Source organism: Thalassophryne amazonica, chromosome 8 (assembly GCF_902500255.1).
Source record: "Thalassophryne amazonica chromosome 8, fThaAma1.1, whole genome shotgun sequence".
Classification (NCBI taxonomy): domain Eukaryota; kingdom Metazoa; phylum Chordata; class Actinopteri; order Batrachoidiformes; family Batrachoididae; genus Thalassophryne; species Thalassophryne amazonica.
In genome coordinates, this window is record NC_047110.1 from 49,536,384 (window position 1) to 49,557,969 (window position 21,586).

At 42.4% G+C, this 21,586-nt stretch overlaps 1 protein-coding gene across 1 annotated transcript in view; it reads left to right on the top strand.

Moving 5' to 3' along the window:
* LOC117515556 (FYVE, RhoGEF and PH domain-containing protein 6-like) overlaps nucleotides 1-16,194 on the top strand; it is a 78,820-nt gene extending 62,626 nt beyond the window's left edge. Inside the window, 5 exon segments of the mRNA XM_034176167.1 lie at nucleotides 4,355-4,460; nucleotides 4,615-4,703; nucleotides 4,781-4,909; nucleotides 5,002-5,141; nucleotides 15,586-16,194. Coding sequence (XP_034032058.1) covers nucleotides 4,355-4,460; nucleotides 4,615-4,703; nucleotides 4,781-4,909; nucleotides 5,002-5,141; nucleotides 15,586-15,622 — 501 coding nt within the window. The 3' untranslated portion in view covers nucleotides 15,623-16,194.
* The last annotated feature ends 5,392 nt before the right edge of the window (nucleotides 16,195-21,586 follow it).

Genomic DNA, 21,586 nt, shown 5'->3' on the forward strand with positions numbered 1-21,586 from the left:
AGCATTATTCCAAAATGGAGTAAATTAATTTTTCCCTTCAAAATTCTACTCACAACACCCCATAATGACAACACAAATTCATTTAGTAAATGCAACAAGCCCAGACATGTCTAAAAGGTGGCGGTATATAAAAGAAAAAAACTCAAAAAACAAACAAACTATGGCAGCATGGTGACCCAGTGGTCGGTGCACTTGCTTTCAAAACAGAGGTTCCTGGTTCAAGACTACTCATGCAAATTCTCTATGTAATGTGGAGTTGCATCCGGAAGAGCATCTGTTTGAAAAACAAAAAGCAAGCCTTGTACCTAATCAACCTTCTTTCTCCCGATCAGAGTAAGAAGATCTCTGGAGTGAGTTGGTAGAGAATGCTTCCAAGCATTAAAGGGCAGTGAATGGAGTGGACATAAATGGGCATTGGGGGGGGTAGATATGGTATCAAGGAATGTGGAAGGGCAAATAGTGGTAGATTTTGCAAAAGGGATGGAAATGACTGTCGTGAATACTTATTTTACAAAGAAGGCGTACAGATGTACAAGAATGGAGGAAGGTGTACACAGATAGACTACACTTTATGTAGGAGATGGAACCTAAAAGGAGTTGGAGGTACAACCCCTGGCAAAATTATTGAATCACCGGCCTCGGAGGATGTTCATTCAGTTGTTTAATTTTGTAGAAAAAAGCAGATCACAGACATGACACAAAACTAAAGTCATTTCAAATGGCAACTTTCTGGCTTTAAGAAACACTATAAGAAATCAAGAAAAAAGATTGTTGCAGTCAGTAATGGTTACTTTTTTAGACCAAGCAGAGGAAAAAAATATGGAATCACTCAATTCTGAGGAAAAAATTATGGAATCACCCTGTAAATTTTCATCCCCAAAACTAACACCTGCATCATATCAGATCTGCTCGTTAGTCTGCATCTAAAAAGGAGTGAACACACCTTGGAGAGCTGTTGCACCAAGTGGACTGACATGAATCATGGCTCCAACACGAGATATGTCAATTGAAACAAAGGAGAGGATTATCAAACTCTTAAAAGAGAGTAAATCATCATGCAGTGTTGCAAAAGATGTTGGTTGTTCACAGTCAGCTGTGTCTAAACTCTGGACCAAATACAAACAACATGAGAAGGTTGTTAAAGGCAAACATACTGGTAGACCAAGGAAGACATCAAAGCGTCAAGACAGAAAACTTAAAGCAATATGTCTCAAAAATCGAAAAATGCACAACAAAACAAATGAGGAACGAATGGGAGGAAACCGGAGTCAACGTCTGTGACCGAACTGTAAGAAACCGCCTAATGGAAATGGGATTACATACAGAAAAGCTAAACGAAAGCCATCATTAACACCTAAACAGAAAAAAAACAAGGTTACAATGGGCTAAGGAAAAGCAATCATGGACTGTGGATGACTGGATGAAAGTCATATTCAGTGATGAATCTCGAATCTGCATTGGGCAAGGTGATGATGCTGGAACTTTTGTTTGGTGCCGTTCCAATGAGATTTATAAAGATGACTGCCTGAAGAGAACATGTAAATTTCCACAGTCATTGATGATATGGGGCTGCATGTCAGGTAAAGGCACTGGGAGATGGCTGTCATTACATCATCAATAAATGCACAAGTTTACGTTGATATTTGGACAATTGAAAGGATGTTTGGGATGATGAAATCATTTTTCAAGATGATAATGCATCTTGCCATAGAGCAAAAACTGCGAAAACATTCCTTGCAAAAAGACACGTAGGGTCAATGTCATGGCACAGGGTCAGTGTCAATGAGCAGATCTGATTTGATGCAGGTGTTAGTTTTGAGGATGAAAATTTACAGGGTGATTCCATAATTTTTTCCTCAGAATTGAGTGATTCCATATTTTTTTCCTCTGCTTGGTCTAAAAAAGTAACCATTACTGACTGCAACAATCTTTTTTCTTGATTTCTTATAGTGTTTTCTTAAAGCCAGAAAGTTGCCATTTGAAATGACTTTAGTTTTGTGTCATGTCTGTGATCTGCTTTTTTTCTACAAAATTAAACAACTGAATGAACATCCTCCGAGGCCGGTGATTCCATAATTTTTGCCAGGGGTTGTATAAGGGGGTGGCAGGTGAATAAGAGGACGACAATAATAGCTGAACCAAAGATCAGATGGTAGAAGCTGATGGAGGAAGACTGTCATGTGAAATTCAGTGAGATTGCGAGGCAGGCCGTGAATGGAGGTGAATTTTGGACAAGTGAAAAAGTACTGCAGATAAGGTAGACATCTTTGAATATTCTGGGTGTGACACAGATAGTGGAAGGAAGACAAAGAGACTTGGTGGTAGAATGAAGATGTTTTTGAAAGTGTAATGAGAAAGAGGTTGGTGAAAAAGAATTGAGATGGTCAAAGATTATGAACGTGTGCAAAACGGAAAAGAAATCTGGAGTAAGGTGTAAAAAGATGTGGCAAAGGCAAAGAATGAGCATATAATGAACTGTACATGACGTTTAACACTAAGGGAGGAGAAAAGGACTGAGACAGAGGGTCTGAACTTGAAAGAATGCACAGCAGGTATTCTACTCACAACACCCCATGATGACAACATGAAAAAGGTTTTCTTGAAATTTGCAAAATTTGTTACAAATAAATACTAAGAATCACATGTACATAGTATTCACACCATTTGGGGAGGTGATGGTCTAGTGGTTAAGGCGTTGGACTTGAGACCAGAAGATCCTCGCTTCAAATCCCAGCCTGACTGGAAAATCGATAAAGGCCCTTGGGCAAGGTCCTTAATCCCCTATTGCTCCCAGCGTGTAGTGAGCGCCTTGTATGGCAGCACCCTGACATCGGGGTGGATGTGAGGCATTATTGTAAAGCGCTTTGAGCGTCTGATGCAGATGGAAAAGCGCTGTATAAATGCAGTCCATTTACCATTTACACCCTTTGCTCAGTACTTTGTTGATGCACCTTTGGCAACAATTACAGCCTCAAGCCTTCTTGAATATGATGTCACAAGCTTGGCGCACCTATTTTTGTGCATTTTTGCCCATTCCTCTTTGCAGCACCTCTCAAGGTCCATCAGGTTGGATGGGGAGCATTGGTGCACAGACATTTTCAGATCTCTCCAGAGATGTTCAATCGGATTCAGGTCTGGGCTCTGGCTGGGTCACTCAAGGACATTCACAGGTCTATGAAGAGTCCCGGCAGATCCAAACGTCTTCCATTTATGGATGATGGTGGCTACTGTGCTCATTGGGACCTTCATAGCAGCAGAAATGTTTCTGTACCCTTCCCTAGATTTGTGCCTCAAGACAATCCTGTCTCAGAGGTCTACAGACAATTCCTTTGACTTCATGCTTGGTTTATCCTCTGAGATGCACTGTCAGCTGTGGGACCTTATATGTAGACAGGTGTGTGCCTTTACAAATCATGTGCAGTCAACTGAATTTACCCCAGATGGACTCCAATTCAGCTGTATAAACATCTCAACCATGATCAGTGGAAACAGGATGCACCTGAGCTCAATATTGAGCTTCATGGCAAGGCTGTGAGTACATATATGCATGTGATTTCTTCATTTTTTTTAAATACATTTGCAAAAATCTAAAAAAAAACAAAAAAACTTTTTTCACAATGTCATTATGGGGTACTGTGTGTAGAATTCTGAGGGGAAAAATGAAGTTAATCCATTTTGGAATAAGGTTGTAAATTAACAAAATGTGGAAAAAGAGAAGTGCTGTGAATACTTTCTACATGCACCGTATCTGAGTCTGTGGGCCCTCATGGCTGTGTGCACAGGACATCATGGCTGTGCGCACAGGACGCACAGCGGGTGAATGCGCACCTGGGCTGGCTATTACAATAAACAATCTCCTATTTCAGATGTTTATTTATTGTTATATTGACAGTATAACAGTTGCACTGTGTTCTGCCAGTGTAACGCACAGATAACAGTGCACACATATCTGTTGTCAGTAAAAGCACACAGAACAAATCACCCTGATCACCCCACACAGACTTGTGAGACAGACAGGTGAGTTCCACTGGCAGAAATAACAGATTTTCTTTTCTTTTTTGAATTTTTAAAAAAGCTTACAGCTATTTAAACACTCAAAATCTTCATTTGCATTCAGCAGTCTCTGTCACATTACTGCCTGCCATCAATTATTATTATTATTATTATTATTATTTCCCCTTAGTAAATCACCCACAAACCCTTGTCCAACCCAATAATGTTTAGAAAGCATATGTAATTATACAGGATCTTAGTAACTCAGGCCCATTGTGTTGAAAATGTACATAAAAATAAAGTTGGATAAGAAAGTCAAATTCCTTTTTATGACTTTTTTAATACTTTGTAAACTCATCAGGTAGTTTGCCATTCTTGCTCCTCCAACAAGCTCCATCTTGAATACCTAAAGAACCAGCGAGCACGAGTGTGTGACCAGTGTGTGATTATTCTTCTGCAGCAGAAAAGTAAGCATGACTTCCTTTGAGCACTGTGTGAACTCTGATCCCAGGACAACCACCCTCATATTTTAAGACCAGAAATACTCAGGAGCATCAAACAAAAGCAAGTGTTGTGTTTCCTTTATGAAATCGTTGCATGTTGTGCATATATATTCACCAGGTAAACAAGCGCAATCAGCAGATATTTCCTCCATGTCGACCTTTCCTTTCATCAGGAAGCAGAAGAAGATACCTGCAATCCTCAAAGAGGTAACTTAAGTTGTCTTCAACATCACCCAAAGTGAGGTCTGTCAAGAAGAAATTTGTCATCAAATGGGTTCTTTTAGGTGTCTGCGAACACTGACAACTCTTCCATGAGTGGCTATTTGCAGATGTCAAAGTCCAGTAAGAACCAGGGGAAGAGGCTGTGGTTTGTCATCAAGGCCAAAGTTCTGTATACATATGCTGCAAGTGAAGTGAGGTTTTCATATCATCATATCAAAATATGTTGTGGGAGTTGATCTCATGTCCAACTCCAATCTTTTTTTTTTTCATCTTGTTTATGTAGGATCTTGTAGCCTTGGAGAGTCAACCGCTGTTGGGCTTCATGCTAGAAGAAGACTTATCTCAAAAGTTGCATTTCAAGATCTACCACAAGAACATATTGTATTACATTTTCAAAGCTGACGACATGGAGACAGCCAAAAGGTACAGAAGACTTGAGTTGAATTCTGTTATTCCCAGAACTCCAAAATATGTTGTTATTCTCATTACCTATCCCATTTTCTGAAATATTACTTCTCAGATTAAGGGATGCTACTCTACTGTATTGCAAAATCTAAAGACATTTCGCTATGAGCATGGATTTCCAAAGTTTTTTTTGTTTAAATAAATTCCATGTGATATGTTGGAACCTGCAATTTGTCAGTGTTGCTTAACAAAGATCATCTTATCTAAGCATGGAGTGTAGCAATGGCAGCTTTTAACACCCAAATCTGAGCTGTTGAGAATGCATTCAAAGCATCTGAATTTGATATGGGGTTTATAACACTATCTGGAATCATCAGTTACACGATGGACTTTCAGTTCACTTCTTCTTGAGTAGCTTCAGTATCGTGTTCAGCTTCAGTATCGTGTTCAGTCAGAGAAGGCTGTGAACTATCCTGAATATAGTCAGTGCCGTACTAAAGAAGAGTTTGGCTAACCCAGCAGTATCTATATGATAATAGCCAAGTGGCCTCTGTGTGCATGCATGTGTATGGCTTCGATCATGGAGAAACTGGGGAGAGCTGACATTTGCCGTTTGGTCTTCTTCTTTGTCTTTTGGCTGTTCCTGTTAGGGATCGCCACAGCAGATCAATCGTTTCAATCTCACCCTGTCCTCTGTATCTTCCTCTGTCACATCAACCACCTGCATGTCCTCCCTCAGCACATCCATAAACCTCCTCTTTCGCCTCCCTCTTCTCCTCCTGCCTGGTGGTTCCATCCTCAGCATCCTTCTCCCTATATACCCTGGGTTCCTCCTCTGCACATGTCCAAACCATCTCAATCTCGCCTCTCTGAGTTTGTCTCCAAACTGTCCCACCTGAGCTGTCCCTCTGATATGTACATTCCTAATCTTGTCCATTCTCGTCACTCCTAAAGAGAATCTCAACATCTTCAGCTCTGCCACCTCCAGCTCTGCCTCCTGTCTTTTTGTTAGTGCCACCGTCTCTATGCAGTACAACATAGCTGGTCTCACTACTGTCTTGTAAACTTTCCACTTCACTCTTGCTGATATTTTTCGGTCACAAATCACTCCTGCTACCTTTCTCCACTCACTCCACCCTGCCTGCACTCTCTTCTTCACCTCTCTACCACACTCTCCATTACTTTGAACAGTTGACCCCAAATATTTAAACTCATTTACTTTCACCACTTCTACTCCTTGCAACTGCACAATTCCACTGGACTCCCTCCCATTTTTGTACACATGTACTCAGTCTTGCTTCAACTGACTTTCATTCCCCTTCTCTCCAAAGCATATCTCAACCTCTCCAGACTAGACTCAACTTGTTCTCTACTCTCACTACAGATCACAATGTCATCTGCAAACATCATAGTCCATGGGGACTCCTGTCTGATCTCATCCGTCAACCTTTCCATCACCACTGCAAACAAGAAAGGACTCAGAGCTGATCCTTGGTGTAATCCCACTTCCACCTTGAATGAGTCTGTCATTCCGACTGCGCATCTCACCACTGTCATATTATTCTTGTACATGTCCTGCACTACCCTAACATACTTCTCTGCCATTCCAGACTTCCTCATACAATACCACAGCTCATCTCTTGGCACCCTATCATAAGCTTTTTCTAAGTCCACAAACATACAATGTAACTCTTTCTGGCCTTCTCCGTACTTATCCAACAGTATTCTCAGAGCAAACATTGCATCTGTGATGATATAATAATTGATCAACGTATTGATTTATTCTGCCTAACAGAAACCTGGTTACAGCAGGATGAATATGTTAGTTTAAATGAGTCAACACCCCCGAGTCACACTAACTGTCAGAATGCTCGTAGCACGGGCCGGGGCGGAGGATTAGCAGCAATCTTCCATTCAGCTTATTAATTAATCAAAACCTAGACAGAGCTTTAATTCATTTGAAAGCTTGTCTCTTAGTCTTGTCCATCCAAATTGGAAGTCCCAAAAACCAGTTTTATTTGTTATTATCTATCGTCCACCTGGTCGTTACTGTGAGTTTCTCTGTGAATTTTCAGACCTTTTGTCTGACTTAGTGCTTAGCTCAGATAAGATAATTATAGTGGGCGATTTTAACATCCACACAGATGCTGAGAATGACAGCCTCAACACTGCATTTAATCTATTATTAGACTCTATCGGCTTTGCTCAAAAAGTAAATGAGTCCACCCACCACTTTAATCATATTTTAGATCTTGTTCTGACTTATGGTATGGAAATAGAAGACTTAACAGTATTCCCTGAAAACTCCCTTCTGTCTGATCATTTTTTAATAACATTTACATTTACCCTGATGGACTACCCTGCAGTGGGGAATAAGTTTCATTACACTAGAAGTCTTTCAGAAAGCGCTGTAACTAGGTTTAAGGATATGATTCCTTCTTTATGTTCTCTAATGTCATATACCAACACAGAGCAGAGTAGCTACCTAAACTCTGTAAGGGAGTTAGAGTATCTCGTCAATAGTTTTACATCCTCATTGAAGACAACTTTGGATGCTGTAGCTCCTCTGAAAAGAGAGCTTTAAATCAGAAGTGTCTGACTCCGTGGTATAACTCACAAACTCGTAGCTTAAAGCAGATAACCCGTAAGTTGGAGAGGAAATGGCGTCTCACTAATTTAGAGATCTTCACTTAGCCTGGAAAAAGAGTTTGTTGCTCTATAAAAAAGCCCTCCGTAAAGCTAGGACATCTTTCTACTCATCACTAATTGAAGAAAATAAGAACAACCCCAGGTTTCTTTTCAGCACTGTAGCCAGGCTGACAAAGAGTCAGAGCTCTATTGAGCTGAGTATTCCATTAACTTTAACTAGTAATGACTTCATGACTTTCTTTGCTAACAAAATTTTGACTATTAGAGAAAAAATTACTCATAACCATCCCAAAGATGTATCGTTATCTTTGGCTGCTTTCAGTGATGCCGGTATTTGGTTAGACTCTTTCTCTCCGATTGTTCTGTCTGAGTTATTTTCATTAGTTACTTCATCCAAACCATCAACATGTTTATTAGACCCCATTCCTGCCAGGCTGCTCAAGGAAGTCCTACCATTATTTAATGCTTCAATCTTAAATATGATCAATCTATCTTTGTTAGTTGGTTATGTACCACAGGCCTTTAAGGTGGCAGTAATTAAACCATTACTTAAAAAGCCATCACTTGACCCAGCTATCTTAGCTAATTATAGGCCGATCTCCAACCTTCCTTTTCTCTCAAAGATTCTTGAGAGGGTAGTTGTAAAACAGCTAACTGATCACCTGCAGAGGAATGGTCTATTTGAAGAGTTTCAGTCAGGTTTTAGAATTCATCATAGTACAGAAACAGCATTAGTGAAGGTTACAAATGATCTTCTTATGGCTTCGGACAGTGGACTTATCTCTGTGCTTGTTCTGTTGGACCTCAGTGCTGCTTTTGATACTGTTGACCATAAAATTTTATTACAGAGATTAGAGCATGTCATAGGTATTAAAGGCACTGCGCTGCGGTGGTTTGAATCATATTTGTCTAATAGATTACAGTTTGTTCATGTAAATGGGGAATCTTCTTCACAGACTAAAGTTAATTATGGAGTTCCACAAGGTTCTGTGCTAGGACCAATTTTATTCACTTTATACATGCTTCCCTTAGGCAGTATTATTAGACGGTATTGCTTAAATTTTCATTGTTACGCAGATGATACCCAGCTTTATCTATCCATGAAGCCAGAGGATACACACCAATTGGCTAAACTGCAGGATTGTCTTACAGACATAAAGACATGGATGACCTCTAATTTCCTGCTTTTAAACTCAGATAAAACTGAAGTTATTGTACTTGGCCCCACAAATCTTAGAAGCATGGTGTCTAACCAGATCGTTACTCTGGATGGCATTTCCCTGATCTCTAGTAATACTGTGAGAAATCTTGGAGTCATTTTTGATCAGGATATGTCATTCAAGCGCATATTAAACAAATATGTAGGACTGCTTTTTTGCATTTACGCAATATCTCTAAAATCAGAAAGGTCTTGTCTCAGAGTGATGCTGAAAAACTAATTCATGCATTTATTTCCTCTAGGCTGGACTATTGTAATTCATTATTATCAGGTTGTCCTAAAAGTTCCCTAAAAAGCCTTCAGTTGGTTCAGAATGCTGCAGCTAGAGTACTGACGGGGACTAGCAGGAGAGAGCATATCTCACCCGTGTTGGCCTCTCTTCATTGGCTTCCTGTTAATTCTAGAATAGAATTTAAAATTCTTCTTCTTACTTATAAGGTTTTGAATAATCAGGTCCCATCTTATCTTAGGGACCTCGTAGTACCATATCACCCCAATAGAGCGCTTCGCTCTCAGACTGCAGGCTTACTTGTAGTTCCTAGGGTTTGTAAGAGTAGAATGGGAGGCAGAGCCTTCAGCTTTCAGGCTCCTCTCCTGTGGAACCAGCTCCCAATTCAGATCAGGGAGACAGATACCCTCTCTACTTTTAAGATTAGGCTTAAACCTTTTCGCTAAGGCTTATAGTTAGGGCTGGATCGGGTGACCCTGGACCATCCCTTGGTTATGTTGCTTTAGACGTAGACTGTGGGGGGGTTCCCATGATGCACTGTTTCTTTCTCTTTTGCTCCGTATGCATCACTCTGCATTTAATCATTAGTGATCGATCTCTGCCCCCCTTCTCGGCATGTCTTTTTCCTGGTTCTTTCCCTCAGCCCCAACCAGTCTCAGCAGAAGACTGCCCCTCCCTGAGCCTGGTTCTGCTGGAGGTTTCTTCCTGTTAAAAGGGAGTTTTTCCTTCCCACTGTGGCCAAGTGCTTGCTCATAGGGGGTCGTTTTGACCGTTGGGGTTTTTCATAATTATTGTATGGCCTTGCCTTACAATATGGAGCGCCTTGGGGCAACTGTTTGTTGTGATTTGGCGCTATATAAGAAAAAAGTTGATTGATTGATTGATTGATCTGTAGTGCTCTTTCTCGGCATGAAACCATATTGCTGCTCACAGATCTTCACCTGTTTTCTAAGCCTAGCTTCTACTACTCTTTCCCATAACTTCATGCTGTGGCTGATCAACTTTATGCCTCTGTAGTTACTGCAGCTCTGCACACCACCCTTGTTCTTGAAAATAGGAACCAGCAACTTTATGCCTCTGTAGTTACTACAGCTCTGCACACCACCCTTGTTCTTGAAAATAGGAACCAGCACACTTCATCTCCACTCCTCTGGCATCCTCTCACTTTAAAAGATTTTATTAAACAATCTGGTTAGAAACTCTACTGCCTTCTCTCCTAGACATTTCCATGCCTCCACTGGAAAGTCATCTGGACCAACTGCCTTTCCACTCTTCATTCTCTTCATAGCAGCCCTCACTTCTTCCTTACTAATCTCTTGTACTTCATGATTTACTCTCACCACATCATCCAGCCTTTTCTCTCGCTCATTTTCTTTATTCATCAGCTCTTCAAAATATTCCCTCCACCTTCTCAGCACACACTCCTCACTTGTCAGCACATTGCCATCTGCATCTTTTACCACCCTAACCTGCTGCATATCCTTTCCAGCTCTGTCCCTTTGTCTGGCCAATCGGTACAAGTCCTTTTCTCCTTCCTTACTATTCATTTTCTTATACAGCTTGCAATATGGCTTTTCCTTCGCTTTTGCCACTTCTCTTTTCGCCTTACGCCGCATCTCCTTGTTCTCCTTATGCTTTCCTGGACCTCTTCATTCCACCACAAAGTCTCCTTGTCTTCCTTCCACTGTCCAGATGTCATACCCAGTATTGTCCTAGCTGTCTCCCTCACCACATCTGCAGTACTTTTCCAGTTGTCCAATATTGCTTCAACCAGTGCTTCTCTCACCTGCTTGCTAAATTTCACACAACAGTCTTCCTCCTTCAGCTTCCACCATCTGATCCTTTGTTGAGCTCTCACTCTCTTCTTCTTCTTTACCTCTAAAGTCATCCTACAAACAACCATCCTATGCTGTCTAACGACACTCTCTCCTGCTACCACCTTACAGTCTCTGATTTCTTTTAGCTTACATCTCCTATAAAGAATGTAGTCCACCTGTGTGCACCTTCCTTCACTCTTATATGTTACCCTGTGCTCCTCCCTTTTCTTAAAGTAGGTATTCACCACAGCCATTTCCATCCTTTTTGCAAAATCAGCTACCATCTGTCCTTCCCCATTCCTATCCTTGATACCATATCTACCCATTAATTCTTCATCACCTCTGTTCCCTTCACCAACATGCCCTTTGAAGTCTGCTTCTATCACCACTCTTTCATGCTTGGGCACACTCGCCACCACCTCATCTAACACACTTGAGAAATCTTCTTTCTCCTTCATCTCACAACCTATCTGTGGGGCATATGCACTGATGATATTCATCATCACCCCTTCAATTTCCAACTTCACACTCATCACCCTGTCAGACACTTGCTTAACCTCCAACACGCTTTTAACATACTCTTCCTTTAAAATGACCCCAACACCATTTCTCGTCCTGTCCTCACCATGGTACAACAACTTGTACCCACCGCCGATGCTCCTGCTCTTACTTTCCTTCCACTTGGTCTCTTGCGCACACAGTATGTCTACCTTTCTCCTCTCCATCATATCAGCCAGCTCTCTCCCTTTATCAGTCATACTACCAACATTCAAAGTCCCCACTCTCATTTCCACCCTTCTAGTTTTCTTCTTCTCCTGCTGTTTGTGGAAACGTTCTCCTCCTCTTCTTTGTCGTCTTCGCCCATGCATATGTATTTTGGTTCAAGAATGAACACTGCATAAACAGAAAGTTTGATAGGACAAATATTTTAGGAGAAATTAGCGATTTTGTCTAACCAGTCAACTGCTGCAATGCAGCATGGGAGTTCAGGGCTTTGGGGTTTTAAATGTTGTTATTGTGGTTCATGTTAGTTTAACAGTGTTGTTAGTGTTGATTTATTGAGTTTTTGTAGTTCAATTGGTTTGTTCAGTTTAGTTAAGTGTCATGTTGCCGGTACCATGAGTGAAATGTGTAGTGCGTTTGTCTTTCACCACGTCTCTTTGTGCATGTCTAAAAATAGAAGCACCTGCTTGCGGCAGAATGCAAATAAGACAAAAATCTTTCTGTGCGTGCATGCCTGTGTGTGAATATAACTTCAGTCACGGGCAAACTTGTAAGAGCTGACATTTGCCATTTGGTATGCTTATGTATTTTGATCAGATATTAGCTAACATTGCTAATTACATTCTGGACTAACACGCCATTCCAGCAGGGGGTGGGGGGTAAATCATCTTTATATTAAAAGCATGAATGAGTGCATGCGTGCATGCATGATTTAATTTAGTAAGTTCAGTGTAACTGCATAATATAATTGTAAATACATCAAAAATACAGTAGTGTTCAGAATAATAGTAGTGCTATGTGACTAAAAAGATTAATCCAGGTTTTGAGTACTTTTCTTATTGTTACATGGGAAACAAGGTACCAGTAGATTCAGTAGATTCTCACAAATCCAACAAGACCAAGCATTCATGATATGCACACTCTTAAGGCTATGAAATTGGGCTATTATTAAAAAAAAAAATAAAAAGTAGAAAAGGGGGTGTTCACAGTAATAGCAGCATCTGCTGTTGACGCTACAAACTCAAAACTATTATGTTCAAACTGCTTTTTTTTTTTAGCAATCCTGTGAATCACTAAACTAGTATTTAGTTGTATAACCACAGTTTTTCATGATTTCTTCACATCTGCGAGGCATTAATTTTGTTGGTTTGGAACTAAGATTTTGCTCGTTTACTAGTGTGCTTGGGGTCATTGTCTTGTTGAAACACCCATTTCAAGGGCATGTCCTCTTCAGCATAAGGCAACATGACCTCTTCAAGTATTTTGACATATCCAAACTGATCCATGATACCTGGTATGCGATATATAGGCCCAACACCATAGTAGGAGAAACATGCCCATATCATGATGCTTGCAGCACCATGCTTCACTGTCTTCACTGTGAACTGTGGCTTGAATTCAGAGTTTGGGGGTCGTCTCACAAACTGTCTGCGGCCCTTGGACCCAAAAAGAACAATTTTAATCTCATCAGTTCACAAAATATTCCTCCATTTCTATTTAGGCCAGTTGATGTGTTCTTTGGGAAATTGTAACCTCTTCTGCACACATCTTTTATTTAACAGAGGGACTTTGCGGGGGATTCTTGCAAATAAATTAGCTTCACACAGGCATCCTCAACTGTCACAGCACTTACAGGTAACTCCAGACTGTCTTTGATCATCCTGGAGCTGATCAATGGGTGAGCCTTTGCCATTCTGGTTATTCTTCTATCCATTTTGATGGTTGTTTTCCGTTTTCTTCCACGCATCTCTGGTTTTTTGGCCATTTTAAAGCATTGGAGATCATTGTAGATGAACAGCCTATCATTTTTTGCACCTGCGTATAGGTTTTCCCCTCTCCAATCAACTTTTTAATCAAACTATGCTGTTCTTCTGAACAATGTCTTGAACATCCCATTTTCCTCAGGCTTTCAAAGAAAAAAGCATGTTCAACAGGTGCTGGCTTCATCCTTACATAGGGGACACCTGATTCACACCTGTTTGTTCCACAAAACTGACGAACTCACTGACTGAATGCCACACTACTACAACAACAGGATGTTCATTCAGTTGTTTAATTTTGTAGAAAAAAAGCAGATCACAGACATGACACAAGACTAAAGTCATTTCAAATGGCAACTTTCTGGCTTTAAGAAACACTATAAGAAATCAGGAAAAAAAAATTGTGGCCGTCAGTAACGGTTAATTTTTTAGACCAAGCAGAGGGAAAAAATATGGAATCACTCAATTCTGAGGAATAAATTATGGAATCACCCTGTAAATTTTCATCCCCAAAACTAACACCTGCATCAAATCAGATCTGCTCCTTAGTCTGCATTTAAAAAGGAGTGATCACACCTTGGACAGCTGTTGCACCAAGTGGACTGACATGAATCATGGCTCCAACACGAGAGATGTCAATTGAAACAAAGGAGAGGATTATCAAACTCTTAAAAGAGGGTAAATCATCATGCAATGTTGCAAAAGATGTTGGTTGTTCACAGTCAGCTGTGTCTAAACTCTGGACCAAATACAAACAACATGGGAAGGTTGTTAAAGGCAAACATACTGGTAGACCAAGGAAGACATCAAAGCGTCAAGACAGAAAACTTAAAGCAATATGTCTCAAAAATTGAAAATGCACAACAAAACAAATGAGGAATGAATGGGGGGGAACTGGAGTCAATGTCTGTGACCGAACTGTAAGAAACCGCCTAAAGGAAATGGGATTTACATACAGAAAAGCTAAACGAAAGCCATCATTAACACCTAAACAGAAAAAACAAGGTTACAATGTGTCATGTCTGTGATATGCTTTTTTTCTACAAAATTAAACAACTGAATGAACATCCTCCGAGGCCGGTGATTCCATAATTTTTGCCAGGGGTTGTATAATTGTGAACACCCCCTTTTCTACTTTTTTTTTTTTACTTATAGCCCAATTTCATAGCCTTAAGAGTGTGAATATCATGAATGCTTGGTCTTGTTGGATTTGTGAGAATGAACTGAATCTACTGGTACCTTGTTTCCCATGTAACAATAAGAAATGTACTCAAAACCTGGATTAATCTTTTTAGTCACATAGCACTACTATTATTCTGAACACTACTGTACATGGATGACACAACAAAGTGAAAACACATTTCCATTGTGATCCATTTAAAATTTAAATGACAAAATAGAAGTAATAACAATAATGAGTGAAGCGCCACACAGCAACGAAAAGCTCCATCTATGGTACAGGGAGTCTCAAACAGGAAGTGCCAAATTTTGAGTCCACAGTGAAACAGGAAGTGTCAAAAATCAAACACTTCCTGGATCAACACTTCCTTGATTGACAGACGAGATCCCGTAAACTTTGTCGTTAAATGTTTATGAATCAGATTATATTTCTTGTCATTCACATTGGATTGAATTTACTGTTAAGTGATTTTTTTTGTTTGTTTTTATGTCGTGTAACGTGCGGGATCCCTTCAGCATTTTGTCCAAGTTTATTTTCCCTTTTGCACAAATCATGACATCTCATAAAACCTCATTCTGTACAGATTTTAAATCATTGTACACAGTGTCGCTATTCAGCAGCCATCTCAGCCATGAAATTTTAAACTAATTCATATAAAATGCCAGTTTATCAGTTGGTGGCATTTTCTGTGTAAACTCGAATGCGCACTGATCTCATCGTGGGACAGTGATTCAACACAAAGGTAAATCAGTTCACTTTCATGTTTATGTTTCAGAAGAAAAAGGTCAATTAGCCAAATCCATTCATGGTCCCAAAGTTTCTGATTTGAATAATCCATTCACTTGCTTCAACTGCTGTAAAGTGATGTTTGTTTTGTTTTAACAGATGGATCGATTCATTCAAAGAAGCCATGGTGATGTAATACCTGAAGATACTGTGTGAAGATGTAACTGTGCTTCTCTGGAAATATCCAGTGTTTACCTCAGTGGTCTGTGAATGCGTCGGAAATAATTACAGACACCAGATTAGCTGCATTAAAATGTAATGCAAGTACTTTTATTAGATTTTGTGACATTTACAAGACTGTTTTTGAGCACTTGTGTGGGTTTTTGAATGCTAACACCAATATTTCCCACCAAGATTGTGTTGCTTTGAATAAAAAGAAGATAACAATAATTTGGAGCTTTCATATCACACCACTTTGTGTAATTGTTGTGTAAGCTGCTATCAGTCATACTTCACTGTATAGATTTGACATGAAGGTCAGTGTTTTGATTAATTCAAAACACTGACTGAACACTGAATTTCTGTGGACAGTATTTTCAGACCGTCAACAGAAATTATGTTTATATAAAGCATGTACATAGATGTTTCTTGTTGCCTGGCAGAACCTTTTTGTTTCACACTCATGTTAAAGGTTGTACAGTTTTCTACATAAGACATCATGCACTTTTGATTAAGAAAATGTATTAAATTATTAGGACTTTGTTCAGATTTATTGATAAATTTGTTTTGTTATGGTTTAGATTGAGAATGTTCACTGATCTGCAATGAATTTACTCAACCATCATATTTGTTGCACATAAAGCACTTGTCATGAATTGCCTCTGACAGACTCACTGATATGTTCTCTGATTGGTTGGATTTGTCTTTCCACACTGCTGCAGCTACAGTAGTGTTCAGAATAATAGTAGTGATATGTGACTAAAAAGATTAATCCAGGTTTTGAGTATATTTGTTATTGTTACATGGGAAACAAGGTACCAGTAGATTCAGTAGATTCTCACAAATCCAATAAGACCAAGCATTCATGATATGCACACTCTTAAGGCTATGAAATTGGGCTATTAGTTAAAAAAAAAAGTAGAAAAGGGGGTGTTCACAATAATAGTAGTGTGGCATTCAGTCAGTGAGTTCGTCAATTTTGTGGAACAAACAGGTGTGAATCAGGTGTCCCCTATTTAAGGATGAAGCCAGCACCTTTGAACATGCTTTTCTCTTTGAAAGCCTGAGGAAATTCGGACATTCAACACATTGTTCAGAGGAACAACGTAGTTTGATTAAAAAGTTGATTGGAGAGGGGAAAACGTATACGCAGGTGCAAAAAAGTATAGGCTGTTCATCTACAATGATCTACAATGCTTTAAAATGGACAAAAAAAACCAGACGCGTGGAAGAAAACGGAAAACCATCAAAATGGATAGAAGAATAACCAGAATGACAAAGGCTCACCCATTGATCAGCAGTTTTCTGTCTTGACACTTTGATGTCTTCCTTGGTCTACCAGTATGTTTGCCTTTAACAACCTTCCCATGTTGTTTGTATTTGGTCCAGAGTTCAGACACAGCTGACTGTGAACAACCAACATCTTTTGCAACATTCCATGATGATTTACCCTCTTTTAAGAGTTTGATAATCCTCTCCTTTGTTTCAATTGACATCTCTCATGTTGGAGCCATGATTCATGTCAGTCCACTTGGTGCAACAGCTCTCCAAGGTGTGATCACTCCTTTTTAGATGCAGACTAACGAGCAGATCTGATTTGATGCAGGTGTTAGTTTTGGGGATGAACATTTACAGGGTGATTCCATAATTTATTCCTCAGAATTGAGTGATTCCATATTTTTTTTCCTCTGCTTGGTCTAAAAAATTAACCGTTACTGATTGCCACAATTTTGTTTTCCTGATTTCTTATAGTGTTTCTTTAGTTTTGTGTCATGTCTGTGATCTGCTTTTTTTCTACAATATTAAACAACTGAATGAACATCCTGTTGTTGTAGTAGTGTGGCATTCAGTCAGTGAGTTTGTCAGTTTTGTGGAACAAACAGGTGTGAATCAGGTGTCCCCTATGTAAGGATGAAGCCAGCACCTGTTGAACATGCATTTCTCTTTGAAAGCCTGAGGAAAATGGGATGTTCAAGACATTGTTCAGAAGAACAGCATAGTTTGACTAAAAAGTTGATTGGAGAGGGGAAAACCTATATGCAGGTGCAAAAAATGATAGGCTGTTCATCTACAATGATCTCCAATGCTTTAAAATGGCCAAAAAACCAGAGACGCGTGGAAGAAAATGGAAAACAACCATCAAAATGGATAGAAGATTAACCAGAATGGCAAAGGCTCACCCATTGATCAGCTCCAGGATGATCAGAGACAGTCTGGAGTTACCTGTAAGTGCTGTGACAGTTAGAGGACGCCTGTGTGAAGCTAATTTATTTGTTGTGTGGGCCGCCAGAAGAGGAGGTACTGCTGGCCCACCACCAGAGGGCGCCCTGCCTGAAGTGCGGGCTTCAGGCACGAGAGGGCGCTGCCGCCACGGACACAGCCGGGAGTGACAGCTGTTACTCATTACTTCCTGACAGCTGTCACTCATTCTTCATCATCTCACTCCATAAAACCCAGACGTCATCTCCACCTCATCGCCGAGATATCGTACTTCATTGAAAGTAATATCCTCAGCCGTTTTGTGTTACAGTATATCTGTATATTGTGAGTGTTTGCAGGAGTACCGGTTCCTCTTTCTGTGGAAGCTGAGTGAGTGCAGGATGGCACTCTTTTCCCCTGAGGAATCACTGCGGTACTCATCACATATTGAGTGAGAGGTGGAGGTGGCATTCCCACCGTTGTTGTTACTGGGTGTACACACACCCACACTTGACTGTCTTTGTTCTCGCCAGCAGTACCAGATCCGACAGTCGGAGACGGTGATCACCTGGGAATTCGGGACTTGGCGGCTCCAGTATTCACCAGGTTCGGTGGTGGCGGAAATCGTGTGGTTCCGGCCCTTCTCAGGACAGACGTCTTCTATCCTCGAGCCTGCCCACACGTCACCTTTGTACTTTGACTGTAATCATATTCAGAGATTGTCTGTATATTCGTTGTGCACATTTCACAACATTAAATTGTTACTTTTTGGCTCATCTATTGACCGTTCATTTGCGCCCCCTGTTGTGGGTCCGTGTCACTACACTTTCGCAACAGGACATCTCGGCCAGCGTCATGGACTCCGAGGGGCGTCACCCGGCTGTTGAACGACCAATGGGAGAGCAGGGAGCGCAGGCGTCTGCAGGAGGCGTGATTCGTGAGCTGCAGCACATTCTCACCGCCTTTACGGCTCGGTTGGATCAAATGACTGAGCAAAACATCCTCCTGAACCGCAGAGTGGAGGCTCTCTCCGCGCAGATGGCGGCGAGCGCTCAGGGCGCTGCTGCAGCTCGTCCTCCTGTCGACCCTGTGCAGGATATGAATGTTCCAGTGGTGGTTCAACAACCCCTCCCACCATCCCCTGAAGCATACATAAGCCCTCCTGAGCCGTACGGAGGTTGTGTGGAGACGTGCGCGGACTTTCTTATGCAGTGTTCGCTCGTCTTCGCACAACGTCCCATCATGTACGCGTCAGATGCTAGTAAAATAGCTTATGTGATTGCTCTGCTTCGGGGTAAGGCACGCGCCTGGGCTACGGCGCTCTGGGAACAGAACTCACGGTTGTTATCAGCATACACTGGGTTTGTGGGGGAGTTCAGAACAGTGTTTGATCACCCTAACAGAGGAGAGACCACTTCAACTGTGCTGCTGTCAATGAGACAGGGACGCGAGAGCGCAGCCGCTTATGCAGTCAACTTCCGCATCGCGGCTGCGAGGTCCGGCTGGAATAGCGTTGCGCTCCGCGCCGCCTTCATAAACGGACTGTCGTTGGTTCTGAAGGAGCAGCTGGTAGCTAAGGAGGAACCGCGGGATTTAGATGGCTTATCGATCTCGTTATACGGTTAGACAATCGGTTGGAGGAACGCCGTCGGGAGTGAGGCGAAGGACGTGACCGGATACGCGCCGCCCCTCTCCCTTCCGGGTTCGAAAAGGGTCCGCCCTCCCCACGCTCCACAGCCGCAGCGCTTTGTGGGGCAACAGCTCCCCCTGCTGACGTTGTTAGGGAACCGCACAGGGCCAAAATGAGGAGGCTGATCCGCAGGGAGTGTTTTCTCTGCAGCTCAAAGGAGCACATACAGAAAAACTGACCCAAACGGCCAAAATGACAACACTCGCCCTTAGAGACTGGGCTAAGGGGGGGTCAAAACATTCAAGTGAGACACACACAGATTGCCACACGACTCCCAGTCACAATCCTGAGCGGGGATTTAACCCTTCAAGCCCCAGCACTGGTGGACACGGAGTCAGAAGGGAATCTGCTAGACAGCAGATGGGCAAGGGAGGTAGGGCTCCCTCTGGTGGCGCTTCCTTCGCCATTGCAGGTGCGGGCACTAGATGGCACCCTCCTCCCTTTACTCACACACAAGACACAACCAGTAACTCTGGTAGTGTCTGGAAACCATCGGGAGGAGATTGAGTTTTTTGTAACTCCTTCTACCTCCCGCGTGATTTTGGGCATCCCATGGATGTTGAAGCACAATCCCCGGATTGATTGGCCGTCTGGGGTGGTGGTTCAGTGGAGCGAAACCTGCCATCGGGTGTGTTTAGGATCCTCGGTTCCTCCCGGTTTACAGGCTAAGGAGGAGGTCAAAGTCCCTCCCAATCTGACAGCAGTGCCGGTTGAGTACCACGATCTTGCTGACGTCTTCAGCAAGGATCTGGCACTCACCCTTCCCCCGCACCGTCCGTACGATTGTGCCATTGATTTGGTTCCAGGCGCTGAGTTCCCGTCCAGGAGGCTGTGCAACCTCTCACGACCTGAGCGCGAATCAATGGAGACCTACATCCGGGACTCATTAGCTGCCGGGCTGATCCGGAACTCCACCTCCCCGATGGGGGCAGGTTTCTTCTTTGTGGGCAAGAAAGATGGCGGACTCCGTCCATGCATTGATTACAGGGGGCTGAATGAGATTACGGTTCGCAATCGATACCCGTTGCCATTGTTGGATTCCGTGTTCACCCCCCTGCATGGAGCCAAAATCTTTACTAAGCTGGATCTTAGAAATGCGTATCACCTGGTTCGGATCCGGAAGGGAGACGAATGGAAGACGGCATTTAACACCCCGTTAGGTCACTTTGAGTACCTGGTCATGTCGTTCGGCCTCACCAACGCCCCCGCGACGTCTTGCGGGACTTCCTGCACCGATTCGTCTTCGTATATCTGGACGATATTCTCATCTTTTCTCCGGATCCTGAGACCCATGTCCAGCATGTACATCAGGTCTTGCAGCGGTTGTTAGAGAACCGACTGTTTGTGAAGGGTGAGAAGTGCGAGTTTCACCGCACGTCTTTGTCCTTCCTGGGGTTTATCATCTCCTCTAACTCCGTCGCCCCTGATCCGGCCAAGGTTGCGGCGGTGAGACATTGGCCCCAACCAACAAGCCGTAGGAAGCTGCAACAGTTCCTCGGCTTCGCTAATTTCTATAGGAGGTTCATTAAGGGCTACAGTCAGGTAGTTAGCCCCTGACAGCCCTGACCTCTCCAAAAGTCCCCTTCACCTGGTCGGATCGGTGCGAAGCCGCGTTCAAGGAGTTGAAACGACGGTTCTCTACTGCGCCAGTTTTGGTGCAGCCCGACCCTAGCCGCCAGTTCATGGTTGAAGTGGACAACTCTGACTCAGGGATAGGAGCCGTGCTGTCCCAGAGCGGAGAGACTGATAAGGTTCTTCACCCGTGTGCCTACTTTTCACGCAGGTTGACCCCAGCTGAACGGAACTATGACGTCGGCAATCGAGAACTCCTTGCGGTGAAAGAGGCTCTTGAGGAGTGGAGACACCTGTTGGAGGGAGCGTCTGTGCCGTTCATGGTTTTCACTGACCATCGGAACCTGGAGTATATCAGGACCGCCAAGCGGCTGAACCCCAGGCAAGCCCGCTGGTCACTGTTCTTCGGGCGTTTTGACTTCCGGATCACCTATCGCCCCGGGACCAAGAACCAGAGGTCAGATGCCTTGTCCCGGGTAC